General features: G+C 39.7%; 1 protein-coding gene across 4 annotated transcripts in view; it reads left to right on the plus strand.

Annotated features, from left to right (window-relative positions):
* The window catches only part of TMEM108 (transmembrane protein 108), a 165,222-nt gene that overhangs the window by 75,550 nt on the left and 62,776 nt on the right, over positions 1–26,896 (plus strand). For 2 of the 4 annotated variants that reach the window (XM_058833572.1, XM_058833571.1), the window contains one exon: positions 4,184–4,265. In XM_058833572.1, the coding sequence (XP_058689555.1) occupies positions 4,226–4,265 (40 nt within the window). In that variant the 5' untranslated portion in view covers positions 4,184–4,225. Of the gene's footprint in view, positions 1–4,183; positions 4,266–6,494; positions 6,589–26,896 lie in introns of those variants that run through there. The other 2 variants (XM_058833570.1, XM_058833573.1) reach the window with 1 other exon arrangement.

Genomic DNA, 26,896 nt, shown 5'->3' on the forward strand with positions numbered 1-26,896 from the left:
ATAAAAGTGGCAGATGATAATTGCAAAGTCACATCCACAGGAGAAAATCAGTCCTAACTTTAAATACCTGAGGAAAGGCTTCAGAGGAGTTATTGTTACTTAGCTCTATAAAACAATGGAGTAGAGCTCAGGAGCAGTGACAAAGACAAAGAGACTTGTAGGCACAACTGAGAAGAGACTAGAGAAGAAACAGGAAATATCGCTGTGCAGTATGAAACTCCAGTACACACCCAAATTTTGGTGGCTGCATACAATTTTGTTCCCTGCTCCTGAGATCTGAACTGGAATGGATAAGCTCAGCTTAAAGCATGGAAATTATCACACATAAGGTGTATCTTCTTTATGAAGAAAGAAAAAAGACAGGAATTCCTCAGCTTGAAAAAGAGATTCTAAATGATCTAATGAAAGACTGAAATGATACGATGTGGAGGAGATAAGGAGTAATTATTTTCAAGTTAAAAAAGTATGGCACCTTAGGTAATTTATTCCACTCAGGCTTGCTGGAGATAGAGCAGTCTCTGCTAGGGTGTAAAGATTACCTTGCACTGAGGTTGTTTCACAAATTATTTCCCCGCTGTCCTGCTGGCAGCTCATGTTTAAGTCAGGGTAATAGGCTTGCTGGAGCTTTCACCGGGGTGGGTGCAGCAGTGGTTCCTCTGTTCTTATGTCAGGCCTTGATTCAGGGACTTGGTGGGCTGGCTGGATAGGTGGGCAAAATCCAATAGGGTGGAGTTTAATGAGTCCAGGTGCTGAGTCCTGCAATAACCCCCTGCAGTGTTATAGGCTGGGGACAGTGTGGCTGGACAGTGCCCAGGCAGAAGGGGACCAGGGGGTACTGGTGACAGCCAGCTGAACATGAGCCAGCAGTGTGCCCTGCTGTGGCATTCTGGCCTGTATCAGGAGTAGTGTGGCCAGCAGGAGCTGGGAGGTCATTCTTCCCCTGTACTCAGCACTGGTGAGACTGCACCCTGAGTGCTGTGTCCAGTTCTGGGCCCCTCAGTTTAGGAACGACATTGAGACACTTGAGCGTGTCCAGAGGAGGCAACGAGGCCGGTGAGGGGCTTGGAACACAAGCCCTGTGAGGAACAGCTGAGGGAACTGGGGTTGTTCAGTCTGGAGAAAATGAGACTCAGAGGTGACCTTATCACTCTCTACAACTCCCTGAAAGGTGGCTGTAGTCAGGTGGGGTTGATCTCTTTCTCCGGGCAACAACTGACAGAATGAGAGACCACGGTCTCGAGCTGCTAGGGAAATACATGTTGGATATTAGGAAAAAAAGTTTTTTATGGAAAGAGTGATAAAGTACTGGAGTGGCCTGCCTGGGGAGGTGGTGGAGTCACCATTCCTGGGTGTGTTTAAAAACAGACTGGATGTGACAATCAGTGCCATGGTTTAGTTGAGGTATTGGGGCATGGGTTGGATTCTGATCTTGAAGGTCCCTTCCAACCTAGTCACTGTGAATTCTATGAATTCAACTTTGTGCATCCTTGATAGCCATTGCAAGCAGTCTCTGCCTTTGGAAAGCCATCACTCAAGCTCCTGGGATTCCAAAGTTATACAAATAAATCTTACTAGATGTCTCTTGACTCACAATAAAACAAATCCTTGTTTCACGCACATTTCCTCTACACAAGTGTAGTGGTTTAGTGGGTCAAACAACCACAACAAGAAATAAGGTATTAAAAACTGTGGGAAGTTTAATTGCAGAATTTTACACACATGTTTAAATTTAAATTAGTTGAACTAGATGATCATTGTGTGTCCCTTCCAACTGAAATGCTCTATTTAACAAAGCCCAAGTCACACTAAGGACTTTGAAAAAATTGAGACAATGTAAATTTATGGCAACATTTCATTTATGTATGTTCACTGAGTTCTCTATATATAATTTTATTGCCATGTGGTCAAAAGGATAAATCTAACTGAGATCAACAAAAGAACATAGTAAAGTTTTCCAGTGATAACCTTTGTTTCTTTGCCTATATGCACACTAGTTCATATTCCTTAGCACAGGGTGAATTTCTGGTCTAAATATATATATATATATATATTTACAAAAGCATTCAATTTATTTTAACAACAATACCAGAATTTATGAGCAAATACCATTATTTTTTATGCATAGCATTAATATGGAGGTGGAAGAGAAATACAAAAAAATTGTGGTTCACAGTCAAGAACTGCATCACGTCAACATTGCCAAGCATAGTTTAAATTATACAGTCAATAATGTGGATTTAGGGTTGCAATTTCAGATTGTCCCTTTTTTCCACTGTATTTTTGTGACTTCACATGGGTCAGTGCTTGTAATTCCTGTTCTGATACAAATTTAATTTATTTGTACTTTGTAAGAGTGCTTGGGTATATAGTTCTTGTATTTTCCTGCATAGATTTTTATTAATATCTTAGTGGCTGCTAAACACAGACCTTTTGTATATGCATCTTTGAAGAGTGCTGTAATAGATTATATGATAACTGTTTATACATAAAGACAATTTTTTTACTACACCTGTTTCATTGTTTGGTAAACTGTAGGGGAAAAGGGGTGAACAGAAGTCCTTCAGCAAGGTTCTGTGATAAAACTGTAATATGAATCTAGTGCCGATTCTGATTAAAAATGGTAGGTTAATTCACCGGTAATTGCTTCCATTTAGGAGAAAATGCCTTGCAAATACTGACATTTCTGCAGGTTACAGATATGTTTTTAAGGTCCAGTTTTAAATGGAAAGTGTGGGGGAATCCAAACACACAGCATTTGTGTGCATGAATTTCCATGTGGAATAACTTAACAAAACCCAAACATCTTTTGTTACGGGCAAGAAAAGTCACGATCCTTTTGAGTTTTCCACATAAAAGTCAAATATAGCTCTGTTTTTACAAGATCTGCAGCATTTATGCAGTTCAAAGGTGTTAATCATTAGTTTGACTTGTTTATCTTATGTCTTCAAGATTGCATTTTAAATAAGCCCTGAAAGATTTATATGCATGTTAAAATGACTCAGAAATGTCCCTTGGAGTTCAGAAGATGAAAATGTGCTGAACTGAAAGCTAGAGGATACTACATGCTTTTTAATGTTGACCAAGGGCCTTTCAAGGAGGTGATCTCAATGTCCTGATTTTCACTGTTAGTTTTGAATGTTTAGCAAATTCTTTTTTCTGGAAAAAAAGAAGAACTTAAATTTTGTGTTTGGGTACTTGGTGAGACATTCCTCCCAGCAGTGCTCTGGGACTGCATTTGCTTTTCACTTCTGATTTATGCATTTATTTTCCTCACAATGTGAATAATTAATATCAGCATGATTGGGATTTATTTTTTCATAGTATCTTTTAAACCGAGGTGAAAAAATATCCATGCCAAGTGTTTTAAAATACCATCTGAGGACACATAAAATATTATTAGTTGCTCCCCAAGTGGGCAAAGGGGAGCAACTACCAGGGAGGTGGGGTGGTCACATATTTTTGCCACATCACATTTTCAGACAGCAGGCACAAGAATTATGAGGTCCCTTCTGCACCAAGACAGTTCAGTTTAGAAGAAACAGAAAGTGTATAGAGACGAAGAGAAGGTTTTCCAGCCCAAGTAGCTGGTGGGGTATATCAGGAAGAAATATGACCTACAACAGCTGACTAAAATGAAGCTAAAAATTCCAGGACATATCTGTCCTCTGTGCTACTATTTCAGCAGAGTTTGGGATCTCCTCCACTTTGGCACCACTGAAATTTCCATTGGGAAAGGAGGGAGTGGGCTTTCTCCATATTGTACTTCTTGAGAGATGTGAAAAGGGGAGGCTGAGGCAGAAAACTACAGCTCCATGTGCCCAGCACAGCTCCCTGGTTGTGTCTGCATCTTGTGTTTGCTTCTCCACTGAGGACCCTTCCTCCAAACTAAAAAGACTCCCATAAAATTAATTTTATCAAGCCATAAGCATGACATGAAAGGAATTTTCAATGTGTTTATTTCTCTTGAGAAATTTTTCCCTGTTTGGCCATAACTCTAACCTTCCCTGAAAAGATGTTGGAGAGCATGGCTAAAGCAAGCAAAGAACAGTTAGGCAATGTCCCAGTGCTTATCAATACAATTTTCATGTGAAGCTTCGTCTGACACTGTAATGAACAGGTGTAACCAGGCAGCCTATATTTTTCATACCTAATTTTCTCCTTCTCTTGACTTTTTTTTTGACAGAATCATGAATAAACTGGCAGACCAGCAGGACCACATGATACCATGAAGAGAAGCTTACAGGTCCTCTATTGCCAACTGTTTAGTAAGTAAATATTATTTTTTATGCTATAAGAAAGCAACTATTCAAATCCTTATGTAAGATAGTAATATTTATACAGGGCACAGTTCAGGGAAGTCCTTAACCATGGGTCTTGCTTCAGGTACAAGGAAGAGCCATATGGAAGGTAAATTACTCTGTTGTCTGAGGTATCTAAAGATGTATTAGAAAATTAATTGAAGGATCAGCTGATTCTGCAGAGTTTGATTGATTTGCTGTGCCTTGCAGCTGAGGCAACTATCACCCTCAGAAAAACGAGATGTAGATACAGAGGATGGTGGCTGGAAGAAATAGTGCAACATTTTTGGAAAAGGGATCCATCCCACTTGACATTTCTGGTGGTCACCACTCAATAAAAGGTGTGTGAGTGACGAAAAGTCTAGGCTTACACAGAGCTAAATTCTGTGTCACTTCCTGAGATGACAAGTTTATTTTTTTCTATGTTTTGGCTTTCAGAAGAGTCCATCCAATATGAAAGTCCATCAAAAACATCAGGTGGAATTTAGACTGTGTAGATAGAGGCTGGCTGCCCTGTTCATGGAAGTAAGGGAGGGTTTTAGGTGTAAAACAGTATTGACACTATTGGGGCTTTTTTGTAAACTGAAAATTTGCAGTGCAAGGATCATAAGCAATGACTTTTCTTTAAAATTGTAGAGATTAAATAAAGCAGGACTAGATAAAATGTAAGTCTAACCATTTTCTATTATGTTTTGCAAGGTAAATTGCTATTTTCCAGTAAAAATGAAAAACACCCCAGTTTTTTACTGTTGTCACTTCAGTTTGGCAGAATGTCTCCCCCCAGTATAGATATTTTCATAGACAATTTTGTATGGATTTCTCTTATTCTGGCCAAAGCAAGAGGAAAACCAGGAAATCATGCTTAGTATGCTTGGAATGAGCAATGGAAGGATTGTCTTTTTTATTGGATGTGTGAAAATTAAATCTAAGGAATATTTTGTGGGCTGTTACAGAAATCTGTTTACTATCATATCTTTGCTTTACTCATGATCATCAGGGTATAGATTGAGAGGTTTCTTTTGCTTCTCTAGATTGGTTGGTGTTCTTATTCCTATTTACATTTTCTCCTATGACACAGGGGAAACAGGTTTGTCCTTATGATATTAGAGGGGAGGCTCCAGAGGTACACCCAAGGTTATTTTGCTTGAGCATAAAGCTAATCCAGATGTGCCTACATGACCTCCTCAGCAGCACAATTTTGGCTCCCAGAGATTTGGTGCCTGGCTGGAGGGCAGTGTGGGAGGAGCTCCTCAAGTAGAATTTCAACCAGAAACCTATGGAGAGCAGTGGGGCCTGTGGTATTTTTACTGTAGCTAAGGACCCATAATACTTTGCTGCATTTTGCTATGTTGAAATGTGATTTAATTCTAAAAATAACTTGGTTTTAGGACCAACATTAGGTTCATTGTAAAGAAAGTATGAAGCAGAGCTGTATAAATACATTTCTACCAACATGTAGGGAAAAGAAGGAAGTTATGCTGTTCATCCAGCTTATCACAGAGTTGAGTCTTTCTGTAAATATCCTATTTTTTTTTAATACCATGCTTCCCTGCTTGGCAGAATTTCCCTTTGTTATCCCTGCTGCTTTAAGCTGTATTTTTCAGGGTCGTATATTGAAGAGATAGGTGGCAAATCAAGGAACACTGAATATAGGAGGGAAAAACCAAGAAAACAGTATATATGTATATACACACACATATATATAGTATGACTATGTAACAATATTGTCAATTCTGTGATGAAATTTGAAAAGATGGATTTTGAACTTATTACTTCTAGTGACAGGTAAAAAAAACGGCTTTATTTCTCTGAGTGCAAAAACCTGTAATAAATGTAGTTTTACAAATACAGCAGCAACTATAGCTATATAAGAGGTATATTTTGGGCATCTGGAATGTATTTTTTCACTGGTTTGTTTATAAAAAGTCTATGGCAAGCTACTTAATTTCTATTATATCAACTTTCTTTTAGATGCACTGAGGTGTGTTACCTAAGCTCACTTTTTCCCCAGTTACATCACAGTGCTAAAAACAAACTCCAGGAGAGTGCATTCTGTCCAAGGAAGAGGAAATTACTTTAATGTGTTTCCTGTAACTGTTCTTTATGGTATAAGAAGGGCCTGCAGCATGGTCTTATTTGTTTCATGTGGACAGAAGAGGAAAATTGCTGCTGCTATCCAGCTGAAGAGAAAGCAAACTTTCAGAGAAAATATCAAAAGAGGATATTCTGCTTTGGGCTGATTCACCAATGTCTTCCACCTGCCTGCCTTCCTTATCTGCAGCTGCAACAAGTGGGTCTGTGGTGCTGCCTCGATAACGTGGCAGTGTTTTCTTCTTGTCTGCTGTGGCATGAGTGAGTGGTTGAGGTTCAGGGCTCTAGAGACAAGTGCCCTATCTATGCGTTCTTGCAAATGTGAATATAGGGCATGCATAAACATAGAAAACCTGGGACAGCTGAAACAAAGTGTTGGTGGATTTTGTAGTAACAGTGATCAGCTGGAGAGACGAGAGCTCTGTGTGTGTGTGTGCTTGTGGATGTGCCTGTGGCATAGAAACATGGGAAGAAGCAGCTTCACCTCCAAATTGGTTTGTTGTTATGACACTTGCTACATTTTGCTTGAATCCCAGCTGTGCTGCTGGGCCAGTAGTGGCTACACTCATCTGTGGATTCTTTTCCTCCTCTGTTCGTTTCTGCTGTGTTCAGCTGTGTTTGTGCAGTTCTGAGACAGTATGACTCTGTACTCTAGAGAGCTTCTTGGCTTTGGGGCTGGAAGAAAAGACTTATATTGATATTGGTTTGATTGTCAAACAGTGGGATTTGTTAGCTGTATTTTTAAAAATCAGACCCATATCTAAATAAGATTTTGATTGTAGCTGATGTGTGGGGTTTTTGGTGAATTTCACATGAGTTATGTAAGCATTCGGTTGCCATCCATATTATTTCACTGTGCTTTCCAAAAAGAGCACATTCCATCCATTCATGCTGATCAAGAATAGCATGTGAAAATGGCATTAGCAACAGCTGCTCTTTTGAATAGAGTTGTAGCTGGCTTGAATCTGATCCCAGCTGTCAAGAGGTAGAGTTTGTGAAAATTGTAGCACTACACTTGGCCTAGGACAGGGGCTCCGGGCAATGCTACTTTACCTCTAGGCATTCATAATTTATGAATAAGTAATTAAACACGTGATGTAAAACTGTAAAGAAGTAGCGCTTTCATACTGTATCTTCAAAGATTCTATTTAATCTGAAATCTCTTAAGACATTAAAAGAAAAAAAAAACATAAAAAGATTGAAACAAAAAATTTGGAGACGTTTCTTAGTAAGAGCTTTTTGAAGTCACTAGCTAGATTGAGTTGATGAGGACCAATTAAAGCAAAACATGTGTCCACAATTTGCTGCCATTTGTTCTAGGCACATCTTTATGGATGAAGTTTGTTGACTCTGTAATGATGAAGATGCAAATGTCTTTCCCATGAGGCTGAGCGATCTCCATTTTTTATAAAGACCTAATGTGATGATTTAAGCCCTACAGCATGAGCCACAATATGTTTGCATTTCCTGTAATAAAACATGCACATTATAATTTGCCATGCGTGCACTGTTCACTCAGGGCTTCCAAGTTGCGTATCAGCTACAGAAATATGTGGGGACAGGTAACTGGTGAAGCTCTTGGTGCACAACCTCTGTATGGGACTTTCTTCCTCAGGCATTTATTTTCCTGAAAAAATGCAAGGACTTTTATTTCTTGTTTACTTACAGCATTACAGTATGTGTGAGGACCTGTCACCACAGCATCTGAAATAATCGGCCATCTGAGTGCTTCTTCATGTCATTATCGCTTAGTGTGTTCCCAAGTATCACTCTTTCATCTCGGAAGCCTGGCATGATGCCCAGTAATATCAATAGAAAGAGTTTTCCTGTTTGCAAGTTTGTACCACTCTCTGTAGTAAAATGAGCAAAAACGGCTGTGAGTGGCTGTGCCTTATAGCACAGGCTGTCACAAGTCCTGTATCCGCTTGCTGTGGGTGCAGCTCGCCTTGCCCAGTGTTAACGGGCAGCCTGGCTGCCTCTCAGTCAAGTGTCTGCAGTGAAGTTTACCCTGTAGAAAGGGCCTGCACTCCATTCCAGTCTGAAGCAAGTCCAGGGGTTCATCCCTCTTTTCATAATTATTTGTAAAATAATTGTATTAGAATTTGTAAATTGTAAATTCTAATACAATTATTGTAAAAAATCCTGTATTAGAGAAGACCCAGTCCTAAATACCTCTTTAAGGTGTTGAGCAGCATCACCTTCTAATGCCTCTTGCCCCTGGTAGGAGCCCACACCCACCAGCTTTTCTTTCTATTGCCAAGTGCTGTCTGTGAATAATTACATGTTATTAATAAGAGGGTATGCGCTGATGGCTCATTTATCCAATTACACATGGCTCATTTAGAGCAGGTAAAGAGGCATGGTAACAGTACAAGAAAGACTGCTGCCAGATGCAGAGGAATAACCTGTTCTCTGCCCACAGTAGTAGATGAGACATGAAGAAATGGATTTGTAGAGCAGGTAGCTTGACATTAGGCATCAGGCAAAAATACTTTATCGGGTTAGGGTATTGAAACCCTAGAACAGGCTAGTCAGGAGGATTTAAGTCTGCCACTGAAGCACTGAGTGGAAAAAAACCCATCTCTCAGGGGAGACAGAGGTCATCTAGATGATTTCAAAAGCTCCCATCAAACCCTGTGTTCCTGTGACCACTAGTTACTGTGTCCTTAGTGCAAATGAGCCTGCCTGCTTCCACAGAGAGCTCTCAGCTTGCACAAGTCATGTATAATTAATCCCTGCGCTAGAAATGTGCAGCTGACATGGGCTTAAAGGTACTGGGGATCACTTGATACACATCAGCAGAGAGTGTCTTCCTATCATTCACAAGGACTCACAGAAAGAAAACAAAACAGCATTTTTGTTGTGCTCTATTAGATTGGCAGGTATTAGCTTGAGCACAGACAGCAGCAGGGAGTGGTTATCCAGCAACAGATTCCATCTGGTTTGCTTAAAAATTAGAAAGGTAAACAGCCTCTGGCTATGCAGTGTATCATGTACAAAGCTTTTTTGGGATACTCACTGGGCTGAGGCATTTGTATTTGAGAGTCACGTGGCTTGGTAACAGCCTGCCCATCAGGCAGCTCACAGCAAGCAGTCCCTCAACACTTCTTTTTCCCAGAATTCAATTAAAGGTTGTTGCTTCAGTTTCTCAGCAAAAACTGCCTTCTTGAAAAAAGCTGCAGCCTTCTATTTTGCAATCCTGTCCTGGAAAACAGACCTTTTAAAAGAGGACTTTAAAAGCAAACCAATGCACCTTATAAATAAACTAAATAGAATATACATTTTCTTATCAGATGTTGGCTCCAGTGTCCTTGATGTGCCCTTTAGTGAGATTTCAGCTGCACACATGCACTCAAGAGGGAGGGTTCCTGCTTACTGCCTGAATAAGCAAAACTCTGTGAATTGGATGGCTCTTGCTGTTCCAGAACTGAGATTGTTCCCATGAATAGCTTGCAGTATTTATTTTAAATTTGCTGGTTCCATGAACATTTGTGCCCTTGAAGACATTATAGTTTGGTATGATTTCACAGATAGTGTGAACTCTTTAACAAGTTTGAGGTACATCTGTGGGATGGGGATCTTCTGCCTTGTTTTGCCAAGAGCAGATATAAATTCAGGACATAGCAACACAAACAACTAACATATTGTGTAAAGTTCCCCACTTTTCTTGCAGATTTGCTGAAACACAGAAAGATGTGGAATAAGCCTGGAGCTTCAGAATTTCCAGTCATGGTTTAGGTCCTTGACATTGAATTTGGGATAAAAAGCCAACAGGCAGTTACATTATTATATTTGCTCTTTCTATTTGCAAACAAGCGATTCATGCCTCTGCACATATCATTTGATAGTCTGAGTACATTCTTGGCATTAAGCACCTTTAATTTTATACTTATACTGGTGCTATTTGCACTAGAACCCTGTAGATTTTTCAAAATTAATGAGCACGGATTCTTCACAGTGTTTATATTCATCAAGCATTCACACACCAGTTGTGTGACATTCTGGTAACAATGTCCACGATTAGTATGCTAGAAAACCAAGAGATATTAGGTAAATACATGTAAATACGTGTGCTTAGCCAAATTTGAAAATGCTGCAAGGATTTGGTTTTAAAATTCCTTACCACCTTGTTAAAACAATAATCTGATATAAACCCACAGTATTACTTCCATCTTACATTGTGAATTATTTGTGTTTTTGACCTGAAGTGGTCCCCACTGTATGACACCATATCTGTCTAATCTGTTTCAGATTCAGTACTGTTTGCCTCAAGCCCTGAGAGAGATGTTTTAGAGGGAGGGTGAGTAGGCAGGGGTACAAATGTGACTTTCCTCTGTTTTCCCTTTCAAAAGTCTATTCATCCATCTCTAACAGAAATGAAACTTAAGGAACAAAGACTTAGCAGCCTGTGCAAGTTCATGTGTGTGTTTTGAGACCCAGTGTCAAGTGGAAGAAGAAATGGCTGATGTGGAGGCCTAGCAACTGTGAAATATCGGTCCTATTGAGTTTAATGGCAAAACTCTCATGGACATAGTAGGATTGGGATTTTATTCCCAGCCTTCATATTCCCAGTTTGCTTTGATGTGTTGCAGTATAAAACAAAAATATCCTGTCAAACATTTATTTCATTCCTTAAAGCCTTCTTTTCTTCCTGACTGTGCCTAAGAAACATTATTATGGTTTTTGACAATATTGCAATCAAGGCCTAATTCAGCAAAGACAGTTAAATATGCAAATTGGGTTGTGAGCCCCAGGCAGACTGGTCCTACAGCAGCCACTAGCCATGGGCTTGAATCGCCATTGAACTGTGTTCCAATAATTTGAAATAAGAAAATTTACATGTTGACATGCACACTGGTGTCTCATGTCCATGAATTATCCAGTGCCTGTGACAGTGTTCCTGCAGGAAAGACAGAAAAATTGCTGTTAGATGCTCTGTTACATTGTAACCTGATATTCCCCCTGTGTGAACTGCCCTGCACAAGGATTTGTACCACTGTGTCAGTACCAAAGCAATATTTAGACCCCTGTGTTTGGATGCTGAAATTTTTATGTGTTAAAAGTGTCACTGACTACTTGCAACGCCTTTGAACTTTTCTCCCTTCAGCCACCCCTTGGCATGCTATATTCCATTATTTTTGAGCAAGAAAGACCTAACTGTGGATGTTTTGGCAGCTTTCATTGCTCAGTTGTGTCCATTGTAGTTCACTGCAGGCTGTGTAAATAATTGACTAATAAAACCAGGCTCATTGCAGGCAGTGGGGACAGTTTGGAAGAAATACACCAAAGTGTCATCTAATTCAGCAGCATCTGATGGGTATTATCCGTGTACCTTCTCTAAATAGAAAATATATGGATGCCGTCTGTGGATCTACAGATACTCTCCAATGAACTTGAACATATACCAAAACTTAAGCACACTCGACTCAAAGACTTCAGAACTCCACCTGTGAAAAACCTTGGTGTGAAACATCACCCAAGTTAGCTTTTTGAAGAAAGTCTTTGCTTCTAGAAGCAGTGCATCCATTTGGCCTTCATTTGAAGACAGGCATCTTCAAAACCTTCCTTGACAAATCAAGGCCCTGTACATAATTGGTATGAATGTATTGTTTTGTGGTACATTATTGGTTTAAACTATGTGTATCCTCTAATGTCTGAAACCTCAAGGGCAGAATGAGCTCCCGAGTCTGGGAAAAGCCAAAGTCTCCTTTCATGTGATTTTATTCCCCATATTATTTTTGGATAAGAGGATGTTTGTTTTATGTTCTACACAAGATATTTGCAAAGTGACCTTAGCAGGAAAAATACCCTTGCTCTGGTAACTTAAAGCCATCCCTCAAGTGGGTTCACAAAAGTCTCTGGAAATGAGGAGAAAAATTTTATAGCAGGTCACAGCTCTTCAGTAAGAGAAGGCAAGGGAACCACAACACTGAGGTCATATTTCCTTGAGGTTGGGGTGCTAGGCCTCCACTCTGGCTGGTGTGAATCTCATAATGTGCATCACAAGTGCCCAGGATGAACTGCCACTTCAGGGTTTGAAGGAATAGTGCAGTGTAGCCTGGCCAACTTTCCCATTACTGAACTACTCCTTTTGCTCAAGACCAGGCTCCTGGTCATACCAGGGCCAAGGATTTCTGGGGCCAGGTTTTCCATATCAGAAAATGCTTTATAACTGGTTTTGGCACTCAGTGAATTTTCCTAAATACCTAAGCAGATTAACCTGCTTTTTTCCTGGTGGCTAGAGCAGGAAACTTCAGCAGGTGGATTGAAAAAGTACACGAGGCACGTCTCTCTAATACAGACTGCCAAGACAGTTTGGAAAATCTGATCCCTTTCCATTGAATTTTAGGGAGTAAACTTTGTTTCAAAACTATGTAATACTATACAAATCATAAATATTTTGCCTCAGAATTAATAAGTAATATTCAGTGCTTTCTAAGACCAAGTTATAAGGAAGAGGGGAATAAAAAGAAGGCGTGTGGAAGGAAGCTAAAGAGTGTGGATGGGTAGAGAGATGGCTGTATATTCCTCATAATAAGGTAAGTATATTCATAATAAATACATCCATTTCTTATTGCAGGTTTATTTGCAACCTTTAGGTGTATTTCACACACCCATTGAAACACTTGTGCTGATTGGATTTATTGTGTGCCTATTCTGTATTCATTAGACTGTTGTTCCTAACTCTCTACTGCAGCAATATGTAAATATCTTTCCAGGCGCTGCCATCATCAGTAGAAATGTATGTGCTGTGGCAGAGTAAAGCTAGCTCTGCATGAAACCTAAAATACTGCTTAGAGGGACATGTTCAGACCACACAAAAAACAATATCTCATGAGGTTTTAATCCCATGGACCTTCCTCATTGCTAGAAAACGAACTAGCAATTCCTGCTCATCCCTGAGGAATATTGGTCTAAAATAAGTTGATGACCAATGTAATCAGGTGTTATGAGTCATTGCAGTAGACCATAAAAGAGTTTGAAATTTTTGTGCACTCATAGAAGATTTCACATTGCATTTTATTGTGACTTTCAGAGTGAACCAGTATTAGTGACAGTACTTTGGTGTAAACTGTGAAAAGCAGCATAACTTCTTGCCACATTATAAATCCATTCTGTAAAACCCATGGCTTTGTTGCTGCTGGACTTCCCATGCAGCCTGTGGGGATACTCAGTTTTCTAACACAAAGTTTCTCATTCTTTATGCATTTGGAAAAGGCACTGCTCGCTTAAGTTAGAATTGCATAGGAAGGATGATAACTTTGCATTATCTTCTAAAGCATTAGACTTCACTGGCTCCTGTAGAGGCTACAAATTTATTATGCTATTGCATCTTCTCAATGCTGAGGGCGTTGACAATTAACATACAAACACCACAATGAAGATGTCAAAGAGAGGAAAGTAAAGATAACAGATGAGGAGAGAACCTGATAAATTAATAACTGCATGCTTGCAGGGCAGAACACTTGTGTTTGTATAGACAGATTTAGTTTTGCCTTAAAGCATAGGGAGAGGAAAAAAGTGGCTTAACGTCCTGCAGACTTTCAGCCTTGTCTTGGAAGTAGAATGGATCAATTATCTTCCATTTTTTGTTGTTCAGTTCAACAGTGCTGGGGTTTGACAATATTTTTTCCTTAGGGAACCTGGCCATTTCACCTAGTTCAAAGCTGTTTTGTTGTGCCATTTCAGGAAGGAAGAACTGTTTTTCTGATCAAGGTTCTGTACATGCCTGAAAGCCTCACTTTAAATCCCTGCCCCGGGACCTACTTCTTAATGCTAAGGTTGTGAAGCATAAAGTTAATCACATTACAGTCTGTACTGCACAGAGGTGCCCTGAAAGTTATTAAGGATGAAGCTTGTGCTGGAGAAAGGGCAGTAGGTGCTTAGGGAAGTAGGATCCTCCAAGGTTGATTCCCAGGAGCAAACAAGGAGGATGTGCAGGAATGGAGTAGTGTTTACAGCTTATTAGGAGTGGGCAGTAACAGCTCTTTATTATTATTATTATTATTATTATTATTATTATTATTATTATTATTATTGTTGTTGTTGTTGTTGTTGTTGTTGTTGTTGTTGTTGTTGTTGTTGTTATTTTTGTTTTGTTTTGTTTTGTTTTGTTTTATTTTTCCTATGCAGAGCAATCCTGTATGGGAGAGATCATCTACAAGAGTTACAGAACCCTGGGCCTCAGCTATGCACACTGCAGTGCATCTTTTCTTGCCCTTGGGGCTTTTATGACTGGGACCATTAGTTTCAAAGTCACTGCTGAGCATGTATGTGACTGACAGGGAATCAGATATAAATCCTCTAGCCTCTGAGGTGGAGATGAATGAACTGGAGACAGGATAAGACAGAGAGTGCTTACTGCACATTGTCAAAGAAAGGGCTCCTACAGGAAAAAGGAAGGTCCTTTTTCCTTGTAGTTTACAGAGCTGTAGGGTGAGTGGGCTGCAGTGTATATAGACTTGACTATTGACTTGACTAGCTCTTCTTTCAGGAAAATTTGTTTCAGAAATGAAAGGCAGTTCTGAGGAACAGTCTTGGTCTGAATGTTGATGATGTTGGAATCTCTTAATGTTCATAGCTATTAAGCTTCTCTCAGTTCCAGGGCACCTGTCTTCACCAGTATTTTCCAACATGAGAAAGATCCCTCTTTCTTGCAGGAGGTGTTGACACCATTTAATGACTTCTGTCAGCTCTTCTCAGTGCTGAGGAGGCCGCTGTCCTCTCCTGTGAATGTTCCCTGCTGCTGGCGCTACAGTTCTACCAAAGCAACATGCCTTTTCCACAGTGGTTTTCACTGCTGCATTAAAATTTTCAGCTTCATTCCCCTGGTTCATGGGCTTTGTGGCAACCCAGAGCTGCACAGCACAGCTCAGCACAGCAGCCTGTGCTTCTGTGGACCATGAGCTGGCTGTGCTCCAGAGCAGCCCCATCACAGAAAGAACAGCTTGAGGGTTACAGTCAATTAGCATAAATTGCTAAGGGCCCAAAATATGTTGCAGAGCCAGTGTGGATTGTTAAGCCTCGAAAATGCTCCCTTTTTCTTGCTTCCTTTTTCTCTGCTGACTCTGTGGAGGAGAAAAAGCTTAGAGCCCATTTTTGTCATTCTCAGAGGAGGGATGTAGCTGATGCAGCTGGAAGAATAGGGCCAAAAGCACCTCCTAATATCCAGGAAACCTTGGGCTGTTGTTTTTGTCACTGAATTTCTCATTATCTCCAGTTCCTGTGTGTCTTATCTATTGAACTGTAAGCATTTGAGGCTAGGGGTTGACAGTATTTGGATGTGTTATACAGTGCTGAGCATACTTTTGGCTCTTATTTAGTAATTATAACAATTAATAAGAAATACCATATGGCTAAAAATATTGTAACTCTCAAAAGAATTCTTGGGACATTTTTTTTTTGTGCATATGAGTGTGTGCCTCATTTAAGCCAATTATTTTTGTATTAACAGGCATTGGCTATGCCATCCTTCTGTTTTTATTTTTAGTAGTATTCAGATTATTACAAAAAGTGTGAAGAGTGAATGAAAAGAAGAAATCCATTTCCTAGTACTTGTCTTCTAAAATTAAATTTTCTGGTTGAATAATCCTACATTTAATCCTCAAAGGGATGTGTCCCCTAGGGGGAACATTCTCTGCACCCTCAGGTGCCTGCTGTCAAAATGTCAGAGGATGGGAGATTAATCCAAATGAATTAATGAATCAAAATCCTTGTTTGGAAATCAGGTGATGTTTGATTATGGCTTTACCATCTTTAACCAAAAATGTGAAATTTATGGACTAGAGACATGTTACTCTTAAAATTAAATTCACAGGTTGTGTTCTGCTTTTCAGACAATCCAGCAAAATATGATAGAGTCCCTCTTACTCCCTGTCTTTTCAATTATGGGAGACTGGGAAATCTCAGTCTTCAGTGTTTCAGGAAGAAATTTTTAGGTCTAGCAGAGACTATCCTTTTTAGCATGGCATAAACAAGTGTAAAGCTTCTTCTGTCCTGCAGACAGAAGGGATTCAAGCTTTATATCCGTGGAGGAATGGTGATCACGCATGGTCCTGGTGTATCTCCAGACTGCCTCTGTGTGTCCCACTTTTTGGCCTGTTGTCACAAGCTACAACAAAAATTTCTGTTCCTGTTGAGTGCTATTTTGACAGCAGTGTGTTCTTACTGAGCCCATGATGTGGTGCAAAAGATGCATCCATGTGTGTTTGTGTGCAGCAGCATCCATAAGGGAACAGGAAACACAGACCAAGGACTTGGGTCACCCTGGTACTTAAATCATCGAAGCAGCAGAGTTTTAAAGTAATGAATGAGATAATAGAAGTGTATTTCTTTAAAATTTGGCTCTGAATAGAATATTATGCTTATTGCTGTGAAGAAAGGACTAATGTAGTGTGCTCTTTTCACTGATAATTTCAGAACTATTTCTTGTGTTTAAATATTAAGTAGAAATTATTGGAAAGCTTTGACTACAGCCTTTTTGAGAACAAAAGCACAGGTAAGTATGTTTTTTAAGTGTGATCTGATCTGCTGAGGGGGAATACAGGGGAGAGATGTGCAGAAGAATGCAGATTTGTGTTAGTATTTTTTTAAGAAACAGCTAAGATGTTACTTTGTGTTGTTTTGTGGTGGCAGATGTATAAAGACATTGGCTGTTTCAATGTCATGTGTCACTGACAGATGAGTAACAAGATTGTGTGAAGAACTGCAGTTGGATCAGGAAGGCTGATTCTTACCAGTTGGCTTTTGGAGATTACATTATAGCATGGAGAATTTATTGAGGTAATTTATCCACAGTGCTTGTGAACACATTACATCCATACTCTGTCTCGACTAGTGTAGAGTGGATCTCAATACCTACAAATGTATTATTAATATTACTTTGTAAAGCAGTACATTTTTGCATAGTTTCAATATCCTTCATGGATTTTGAACGTAACTCTAAAACTTGCAGCAAATCTTCTGCTGTTGAAACAAATAAATTTTGGGAAAACTTAAAAAATAATTTTAAAAATTACATTTGATAACAATACTCAGTCAGCCTTTCTGCTGCTGAGAGTGCCTGACAACCAGAGATGGGAATTTCTGTAAGAGACTTCTGAAAGAAGCAAAGGAGGAAAATTGAATATTCTGGTTTTGCCTATGGGGCTGTCTTCTTGTTTTGGAAACTTCCATCAGTAGGTGCAATTTGTAGAGAAGACAGGTGGAGAAGAGCAGGCTTAAAAAGGGCAACAGATGAAGCACTATTTCATGTTAAGTACTCTGTTTTTCCTCTGCATCCGTAAGTTCTTGTGCCATGAAGGAAACAAAACCAGAAAAGAGGAGAAGACCAAGAACATTTTTTTTATAGTCAGCAATGAGACAATCATGTGAGAAAAAGACTCTTCAGTTCCTGTGGTTTCATCTGTCGTGATATCAGAGAGGGTGAGTTCTTCTCTCTGCTTTACAGTGTCAAGCTGTTCCTCAGATGTTCAATTTATGCTCACAAAATCCATTAGCTGACCATGCTGACATTGCCTCCTGCCCAGTCTTGCAGATCTATGTCTTTTGTTGCTCAGCATCACAGCCAGGGATGAGTTACCAAAAGAAGTAACTCCTTTACAGCCTAAGAATGACCCCTACCTAGAATTTTTTACTGCAGCATTTCTGAACGGTCCTTGCAAAGCACAGAGAAAGGAGTCTGGCAGAGCTGTCACTTTTGGCATTCCTTTGGAAACTGCCACAGGAGGTAGGAGGAGAAGAGTGGCATGGGCAAGGGTAGCTCCCCTAGCAAAAGTGGGGAAGATTGCTCTCAGATCAGTGTGGCACCCTGCACCTCAAAGCTGTAGTGAGAAAGAAAATGAAGTTGTTCCAGGAGGCCAGTCATCTGTGGCTGATTTTTCATAGCAAAACATGTTTTCTACAGTGCATCTGTGCAAGAGTAGGAAACAGTCATGAATTTGGCAGTGAGAAAATTTTGCCTTTATAAAGTTATTAGCTGCAATGGTTACACTTTGACAGCCCTGAAATATACAAGACACTGAACTGAGAGCTTCTCAGGTTTGCAAAATTCAAAACTGGTGGCTTTGCACTGGGTTATGGCAGAACACTGCAGAAGACTCTGGTAAATGAGCTTCAGAGATTTACATCCTTCTGTTTGCTTTTCTGAGTAAACCAATATATATTTGTGCAGAGGCAGTATTTTTTATTCAGGTAAGATAGGTAGGATGCCAATAGTGTTATGTTTGTCATTATGTAAGATTAAAAATGCATTCATTTATAATATGTGTTCCAATCTCAAGACTGTTAATTTCAGTGAATTTCAGGGTCTGGTTTGAGTGTTTTAATGAAGACATAAATCACAAGTCATAAAGTACCTCTTGCTATTTTCATATATAAAATCAGTAGCTGTATTAAAGGTTCACTGATATTCATAGTGCTTTTGCTCACTATTGAAGATATATTTTTCAGACAGGTCTGGAACTTTGTCATTTATAATAAACTGTGAGAATAATGGATTTGGAACTGTGTCTGAGGGAGAGAGTCTACTTCATAGTCTACTGAATTTGCCACCCATTTCAATGTTTTAAAATATTAATTTATTTTTATTCCATTTTCTAATCCATTTGTCCACTGTTCAGCATAAGAGAATTTCAGCCTGTGCATTAAGCACATCTCCTACCCTGTGGTACACTCATCAGGCTCTGTAGATTGTAAAGGTAATGCCTCTAGGGCAAGTTTGCTTATGAACTGCATCAATCCCATGCTTTCTTCTCGTTCTTCTACCCCATTTTCATTTGCAGAGGACCTTGGCACTGCTGTTTGTCACAGGAATGTGGTAGGGTTGTTGAACAGGAAAAGGGGACATGCACAGCTTTGCCCATAATACATTCAGGCTGCTACTTCCAGGAGCTGCAGCAGCAAGGGACACAACATGGAGACTCATCAGTGACTTTGCAGTTGCAATAATGTTCTGGTGAGGACAGTGGCATTCCAGTACCCCTGTTTTGAGCCCCAAAGTTTTTACAACCACCAGCAAGGGCTGGGAACATGTTTAAGTGCTCTACAAACATAGAGGTGGTAGATCTGTGTGAGTGAAGTGTATACCCTGCTGTTTGGGGTCTCGTAGAGAAGACATCGCTGTAATGCATTTCACAAAAATGTTGCACAACTTCTCAAGTATTTTGTGAGGAGACACTAAAGTTACCAAACTGTATCTCCTACAGCCTTCATAGAAGAGTCAGAAGCTAAACTGTGTTATGGGTGAATAGTCTTCACCGCAAAAGAGTGCTTCGTGGCACAGTTTGGAGATGATATAAAGGAGAGACCTTGGAAATGTATGTCTGACTGCTATGCTTCCATAGAATTCCTGTCAGTAGCCTTCTAGCTATTTACTCAGCTTTGAATGGAATTATATTTGTGATGGCTCCTCTCTAAAGCCAGTTTTTGTGATGAAGGGGAATAATGGGTCTCTTTTTTAAAGAAGCTTTGCTTAGTTCTAAGTCAGTATGCTAAAAGCTCCCTTAGGCTGTTTTTCATGTATGTTGGGATTGCAGTACTCTATAACATTTCTGGCAGTGATGGAGCACCTGCAGTTTTCATTCTTTTAATTTTATTTCCTAGCATTTGAACAGGAATTAATCAGACTGTGAGGAGGCTGCTGCAAGGTTTAGGTAGAATTGTGGCCGCCCAAGCTGCTTCCCTCAAAAAAAGAATATCTGTCCATTTCTCTGTGACCCTGTCTATGCTGGCAGTCACTGCATCAAATACTTGGCTTAAACAAGAGAGTGGAAGGTCCAGCTGAAGAGAAGATCCAGAGCATTTGAAGAAGGGACAAAAAAATATAGTCCTGAACTTCTCTAAAGGTCGTTGTTAAAATTAAGATAAAAATCATTAAACTGCTTTAGTAAAGAGGAGGCTCAGCAAGTACAGGTCAGTCAACAACAGTATGCATGCAAAATGGGAGTGTGGATGCACTGAAAATTAAGATTGTGGATGCATTGGAGGATTATTTTTTAGTATTGCTTAAGAAACACCTCACAAAAATGAAAAAGAATGCAAGAGCTTGAAAAGTGCTGCATTTACTCCACACCAAGAAGAAATACGTCACCAAAGGGAAACCCTGACATCTCTGCTGCTCCAAGTAACACCTTCAGGTTTCTTTCTGAATCTTCTGAATTCTTTCTGAATATATGAGCTTCTTGATACAAGATTGCTTCATTGCCATAAGGAACAAATAAATGTAGTTTATTATTAATGCTTCTATCAGGTCTAAAGATCATACTCTTTATTTCCAGCAGTGTCAGACCACTCAAATTTCTTTAATTCACTGAATCAGATTCTTAGTGGACAGAAAGAAGGGCATGATTAGCTTGGTTTAAGTCATAATTGCTTCATAGAAATAAATCACAAGGCAAGTATGAGAGTTTTGTCTGGCTTTCTTGTGTCCTTCTGCTGGAGTTCACATTATTAAAAATACATTATTGTTTATTCTTCAGGAGCTGGTCAGGTAGTGTTCATCTTTTAGGCACAGCTTTATTGCAGTTAATAAAATACTGATACTGTATTTCAAACCCATAGATTTAATAGAACATTTATTTGCAAAACCAAAAGCTAGTAGATATTCATTAATGCATCTTTTTAAGGATGTTTCTACTGTTTTCCACAGTAGTGTAGTCTCAAGGAAATACATATGTAAGGTCCTTTTATACATATCTGTGCAGGTCCTTTTTTATATGCAGCTATTCACAAAAGTCCTCTAAGTGAAATCTGTCAAGCATCATCAATTTATTTTCTGGGTCTTGATAACTTCTTTCTTTTGCTAGTACAGCATTAAGCATTGTCAGAACACAGCTTCAGATTCTCATCTTGGTTGCTCTGATAATTGAATTTTGAGGAGAAAAATTTAATTCAATAGATCATCTTTGGATTTATACTGATCTTAAACGTGATCTGGTTCAGTCTGCATCTGTCCCAACAAGAAAGCCGATCTACTGAATTATTTTAATATTTTCATATCCCTTTGCTGCAATTGCTTTAAGTTTTGCCTATTTATGACAGCTCTAGATAGTAAACAGCCATCTAGTCTGGTTGATTGTAATGTGAGAGACCAATAGTGGACATCTGGCTGGGGCAGGGTGCTCCATAGGAAAGTGACCCCCTCAAGTGTACCAATTTTGGGCTATGTGCAGCACAAGGAGGAAGGCTGTGTGGAATGACAGATGGATGCCTCTGGTTGACCTCGCTGTAGGTGCAGGAGGAGCAGATGGCAGGCAGGGTAATGTCCAGACATTTGATTTTAGCTACCTTTGACCCCCAGAATAGCTGTGTACAGTAGCAAGTAAAACTGGAGCCTTGTGAGTCACTTTTCCATGGTGCAGTGTGCTTCTCTGGAAATTCAGACACAGACACAGTTTTGAACAATTATGAAAGGTTAATGCTGTCCATTATTTCTTCTTCTGAGGCTCTTGTGATGTCTTGCACGCTTAAGCTGAAGAACTCCTACCCCATTAGTGAGATCCACAAATTAATTGCCTTTAATTATTCATGTGCTTCATGTGCTATAAATATGTGTTGTAGTTAGAAATAGGTACTGTAACCATGTACATAATTAATTTCTCTGCCTGTTTATCAGGTGAGAAGCCAAATCTGTACAGGGGTAGTTATGATAGGTTACTAATTGAGATAGTTTAACTGTGTAAATCATGTGAAGACCATCAGCAAGTCAGTGGTAGAACAGAGCTGGAGTGCCACCTTTTCTGTGTGATTCCTGGTCGTGGTAGATTTTTGATGAACATGACCCAGATTCTGAAGTTTTCCTCAAAACATTTGTTTTTCCTTGACTGGTCTTAGTTCAGATGATGACTTGATCAAATTGGGAGTGTGATGATTTGACCTGAGATTGCTTTTATTTCTCTGAGTGATGGCTGAATAGTTCTCCTTCTTTCTTGGATGAAGTAATGCCTGATCATGAACAGACATTAATCTCTACTGAGAACATTTCATATAATGGGAAATGTAAAAAAAAATGAATCCAGGCTTTTATGCAGCACTTGACTTTCTTCTTCGGTAGCAGAAAGAGCTGAGTGTTTTATAGGAAGGGTTCCAGTTCTTCCTTTTTTGGCCCCAGCCAGCAAGGAGCTAAAGAGTAGCTACAGCAAAGTGACTGCACAGCCAGGGTGTAGAGACCAGGCTAATCTCTTATATGAAAGACCCCACTGACTGCTGAGGAGCCCTGCAGTTGCCACAGCAGCTGTCTTGCCCACAGTAATGGAATCATATAAGGAAACCCTAATTTAGGGAAGCTTCTTCCTCTCACCTATGAACAGATCCATCAATCTCTTTCTCTCACCTTTCAGGAGCCACTGGAAATCAGTATATAGAGATAAATGAGGCTATTTAAGGTGAGGAGGGTGAAGTTACTGCTACCAGTAGAGTTTCTCTCAAATACAACCATTGTCAGGGTTGTGCTCCTCAAATGCTAGGGACAAAGGCACAAAAGTTGAGGAAAACTTCCTGTATCTTATTATTTCTGATGATAATAATAGTCTTCCTGTGTTCAAGCAGGAGAAGGGCTCATTTTTCAAACTCTGTGCACATATGTGCAATACCATCCTGCATCCTAATGCATTTGAAATCTGAACTGAAAGAAGATGAGCAAAAGCATTACCTTAGCATTGGAAAACTCAGAAAATGTAGGAACTGGCTTCTTCAATATTGGAGGGAGATTTGATTGTTCTAAACTCTACCCTCAAGGCCCACTCACTGCTTTAGTGCATGTTCTTCACTCAGTTTGTCAACCAGTCTAGCTTACTGAATTAGAGGGAAAATTGATCCAGTGTTAATTTCTCTTCTTTCTGATCTTCAGTACTGTAGAAATTAAAAATAAGCAGCAAAGAGTAAATAACTTGATTTTTATTTTGCTCAGAACTATATAGTAACTATAAATCCTGCAGATAGTTGCTGTGTGATAAGCACTCTGCTCACTCAGGGAGCTTATCTTCAGGGGAAGCAGAAGTCCCCCATTCCCCTGTAATCTCTGGTTTTGTGAGGGAGAAAAGCAGCACATAGGTTGTACCAAGGAAGTCTTTCCCCCAAAGTGGATAAACTACAGTGAAATGGCGGTGCCTGTTGAAATCATGGTAGGACATTTCCTGCAAAAGGACAATGAAACAAATATATTTCTTTCTCTTTTTAGTGTATACTGAAACCTTTGTCTCTTCATTTGGCATTTTTGTTAGAAGCTGACCAAGAATATGGTATAATCATACTTCATCTCTTATCATATCATAGTACTCAATGGGTAGACTGAGCATACACTGAAATGTTTGCATGCACCTATTCCTTACTCTCTTCCCCTGGAAGAGGTCAGATTGCACATTCCATAAAGAATCACAGACTCAAATCCTCTTTGCTTATATTGGGTGTTTTCGGCTATGTTGGATTTTCCTGCTGTCTCATGTATATTTTTGGGGGCAGTTTCTTTATCTGTCATGTATTTTTGTACTTGTTGTGCAGCTTCTCTTGGTCTCTTACATTTACTGAGCTTGCTTGGCCAGTGGCATTACCCTGCTGAGTAATGCCTAGCTAGGAGCCATGTCTTGTCTCAAGCATGGCAAAGCAGGGCTGAGATCTTGCTCTGAATAACTGGCTCCACTGCCACCTTCTGTGTTTAGAGCTCCCATTTGACCTTGAAAGACTTACTTCATCTTATTCCTTAAGCACCCCGCCTGGCCAATGTCCTGTGCAGACACTGGGACGTGCAAACATAGCAGTACTCGTGGCCATAAGTAATGTGGTGATTTAATGTCATCTTGTGGGTTTTCTTTTTAAATTGAAGCCAACTGCCTTCAGCAGCAGTCACACATGAAAAGGTCTGTAAGTGCTGGTGAAGTTTAGCAAGAAAGGAGCCACATATTCTGTGTAAGCCTGAGCATGTCTTGGAAGCTTCCCAGAAAGAGAACATTTGAAGACAACAAGAGGTGATTTCAAGTCTGCTCAGACCATCCTCTGCAAGACAGACTCAGTCCTGCCCTGTTTCACTTGTTCATATTGGTTTGCAAACTGCAGTTAAACAAGCTTTCACACTGACCCTTTGGAATCACCTTATAAACCAAAGCATAGACTTTTTGGTTTCTGTTCCATGTGTGCATAGAGTTAGTGGCATGATTGAGACTTTGCATGTATACAGAGAGAGACAGAGAGAAACAGGAGCTGGCTTATCAGCTCAGGAGAGGTGTCCTGCTCTGGCTGTGGCTTCTGGGGACATGCTTAGCATGGTGAATATGTGAGTGTAAATGTTTGTCTGCACTGGGGATGGGCACATACTCTACCTGTGAGGGAAGGGATGCTGCTCTTAAACTTGTGCTTACAAAGCCTTTGGTGCCCCATGCCAAGCCCAGTCGCACTTGTTCATTTGATACTTTGCTATTAAAAGCTGACTTTATAAAACTGCTTGTTTAGCACAAAATCACAGACACTGGAAACAGAAAAAAAAAAAATTATATTAGGCTACACTGCCTATTTTTACATTCTGCCAATTATCTCCAGATGTTCCCACCTCATCCTTTCCAGCCCTGATACAGTGCTCTCTTATGTCACACCTTTCGTATAGAAACTACCAAGGAATCACAATTAAGGTCTATTTTTATCTTTCCCAATACCTCATGGCTACACAAGACCTAATTTAAAACCTAATTTGTATGACACAGAGCTAGAATTACATGAGAAAGGCCACAAAATTTTTTCCTTGTCTCCTTTGCTTGTCCGTATACCTTTGGTTTTGGTTGAGCTTCATTTATTTCCCATTAACCCACATGTTCCACTACTAGTTCATTGTTCTTGTTTGGATGTAAAATACAATGGACAAATACTCCAGTGCATTGCAGAAATTGTCCAGGGAAAGTTAAAGGTTCCAGTAAACAGACCACATATTTTGGAGCTTTGGCTCTGTCAGACAGTCTCTCCTGACACTGATCAAAAACCTGATTAGGAGTGAACCTCACCTTTTGCTCCTTCTTTACACAAAGGTGGAGGTGGCTTGGAAAAGATACTTGAGGAACCTTTCACAATAACAAATCACTATACAGCTTAATATATAATAATAACTACTGTCAGGAAAAAAGCACTTTGCACTTCTTCCTGCTGCAGAGACCACAAACATGGTAGAATGAAGATGTGTCATTTGTTAGCATTAATATTCAGAGTGGACAGAGCTTTGTAGTAAGTCGTAAGGTATCACTTCCAGATCTGGAACTGCTGCTTATGTATTGTGCTGATTGAAATTAGGAGGGGTGTTTGTTTATGTGTTTTTACTTTTTCTGTACTTGAAGCACTAGCAATTTTAAAACAAATCTCAGAAAGACATGGAGCTAAAGTTTGAACTTTAAAAATGAGGCATGTCTAAGGCTCTTTCCACTATCTCACAGCCCTATATTCAGAGGAATTTGATTATTTTATTTCCTTGCACTCTTAATGATGAGACTAAAATCCCACTAATGGATTCACTGCTGTCTAGTGTGCTGTGTGTACTTGCCAAAATGACCATGGTGCCCCTTTACAGGCCTGGCACCAGGTGCTGGCTCTACAGTGGTGGTCTGTATTCCCATTCAAATATCCTCACCTCCCATCTTCCTAGACGTTTCAAGAAAATCATTTTGGAATTTGGCAAGGGAACTGGAGATCATACATGGACGGATTCCCCTGCACAGATAGCAAAGCAATTACGTCCAATTTAAGACGACAGTCATCCAAGCTGTTCTGCGTGGAGCCAAATTGAAGTATACCCAAAGCAGATTGCAGGATGTGAGCCTAAATTTGAAACCTCAATATTCTTAGAACTTTTCTTTTATATTTAATTATTATTTACTGCTTGTTTATTTTGTAGCAGTTCTCCCCTCCTTCATCAAGCAGAGCATTTCCATAAAAATCAGCCAGTTGATTTCTGTAAACGTGTCAGAATCAAGCTTTCCTTATGAGTAATAAAGAATACATTTATGAGGCGTTTCTTTTCCATAATGTAGTGCCAGCTCTTCTTTCCACCGGGAGAGACTGTCTGTTCCACAGCAACTGGAATAGAAATATGATTTTTCAGTTGAAATATCCTAAAGAGGCTCATAACAATGAGGCCCATGCAAGACTGATGGGAGGGAATTGGTGATTTTGAATAAAGTGCTCTGGCCATTTTAGACAGGCATATTTTCTGAAACAGTGGGGCAGAAAGTCTCTGAAAAGCCAAACACTATCAGGCAAAGAATTAACTTCTTCTTTATAGCTGCTAAATTGAATTATCACTGGAAGGGAAAAAAGCTCCGTAATGGTTTACCCAGACATTGATTCTCTGTTGTTGTCAAACCCCAGCTGTTGTGTGGAAAGGAAAAGTGGGGTCAAAATATAACCCTTGTTCCACACCATGGAGGATCAATACCTGCAGTATAATTCAGGTAGTTGTAATTACAAGGTCTTGGCAGCTTTGCTGGTAGGTTAAATGGCAGTCAATACCTAGTTGGTAGATTTCTTTTTCCTGAAAG

Source organism: Poecile atricapillus, chromosome 2 (assembly GCF_030490865.1).
Source record: "Poecile atricapillus isolate bPoeAtr1 chromosome 2, bPoeAtr1.hap1, whole genome shotgun sequence".
Classification (NCBI taxonomy): domain Eukaryota; kingdom Metazoa; phylum Chordata; class Aves; order Passeriformes; family Paridae; genus Poecile; species Poecile atricapillus.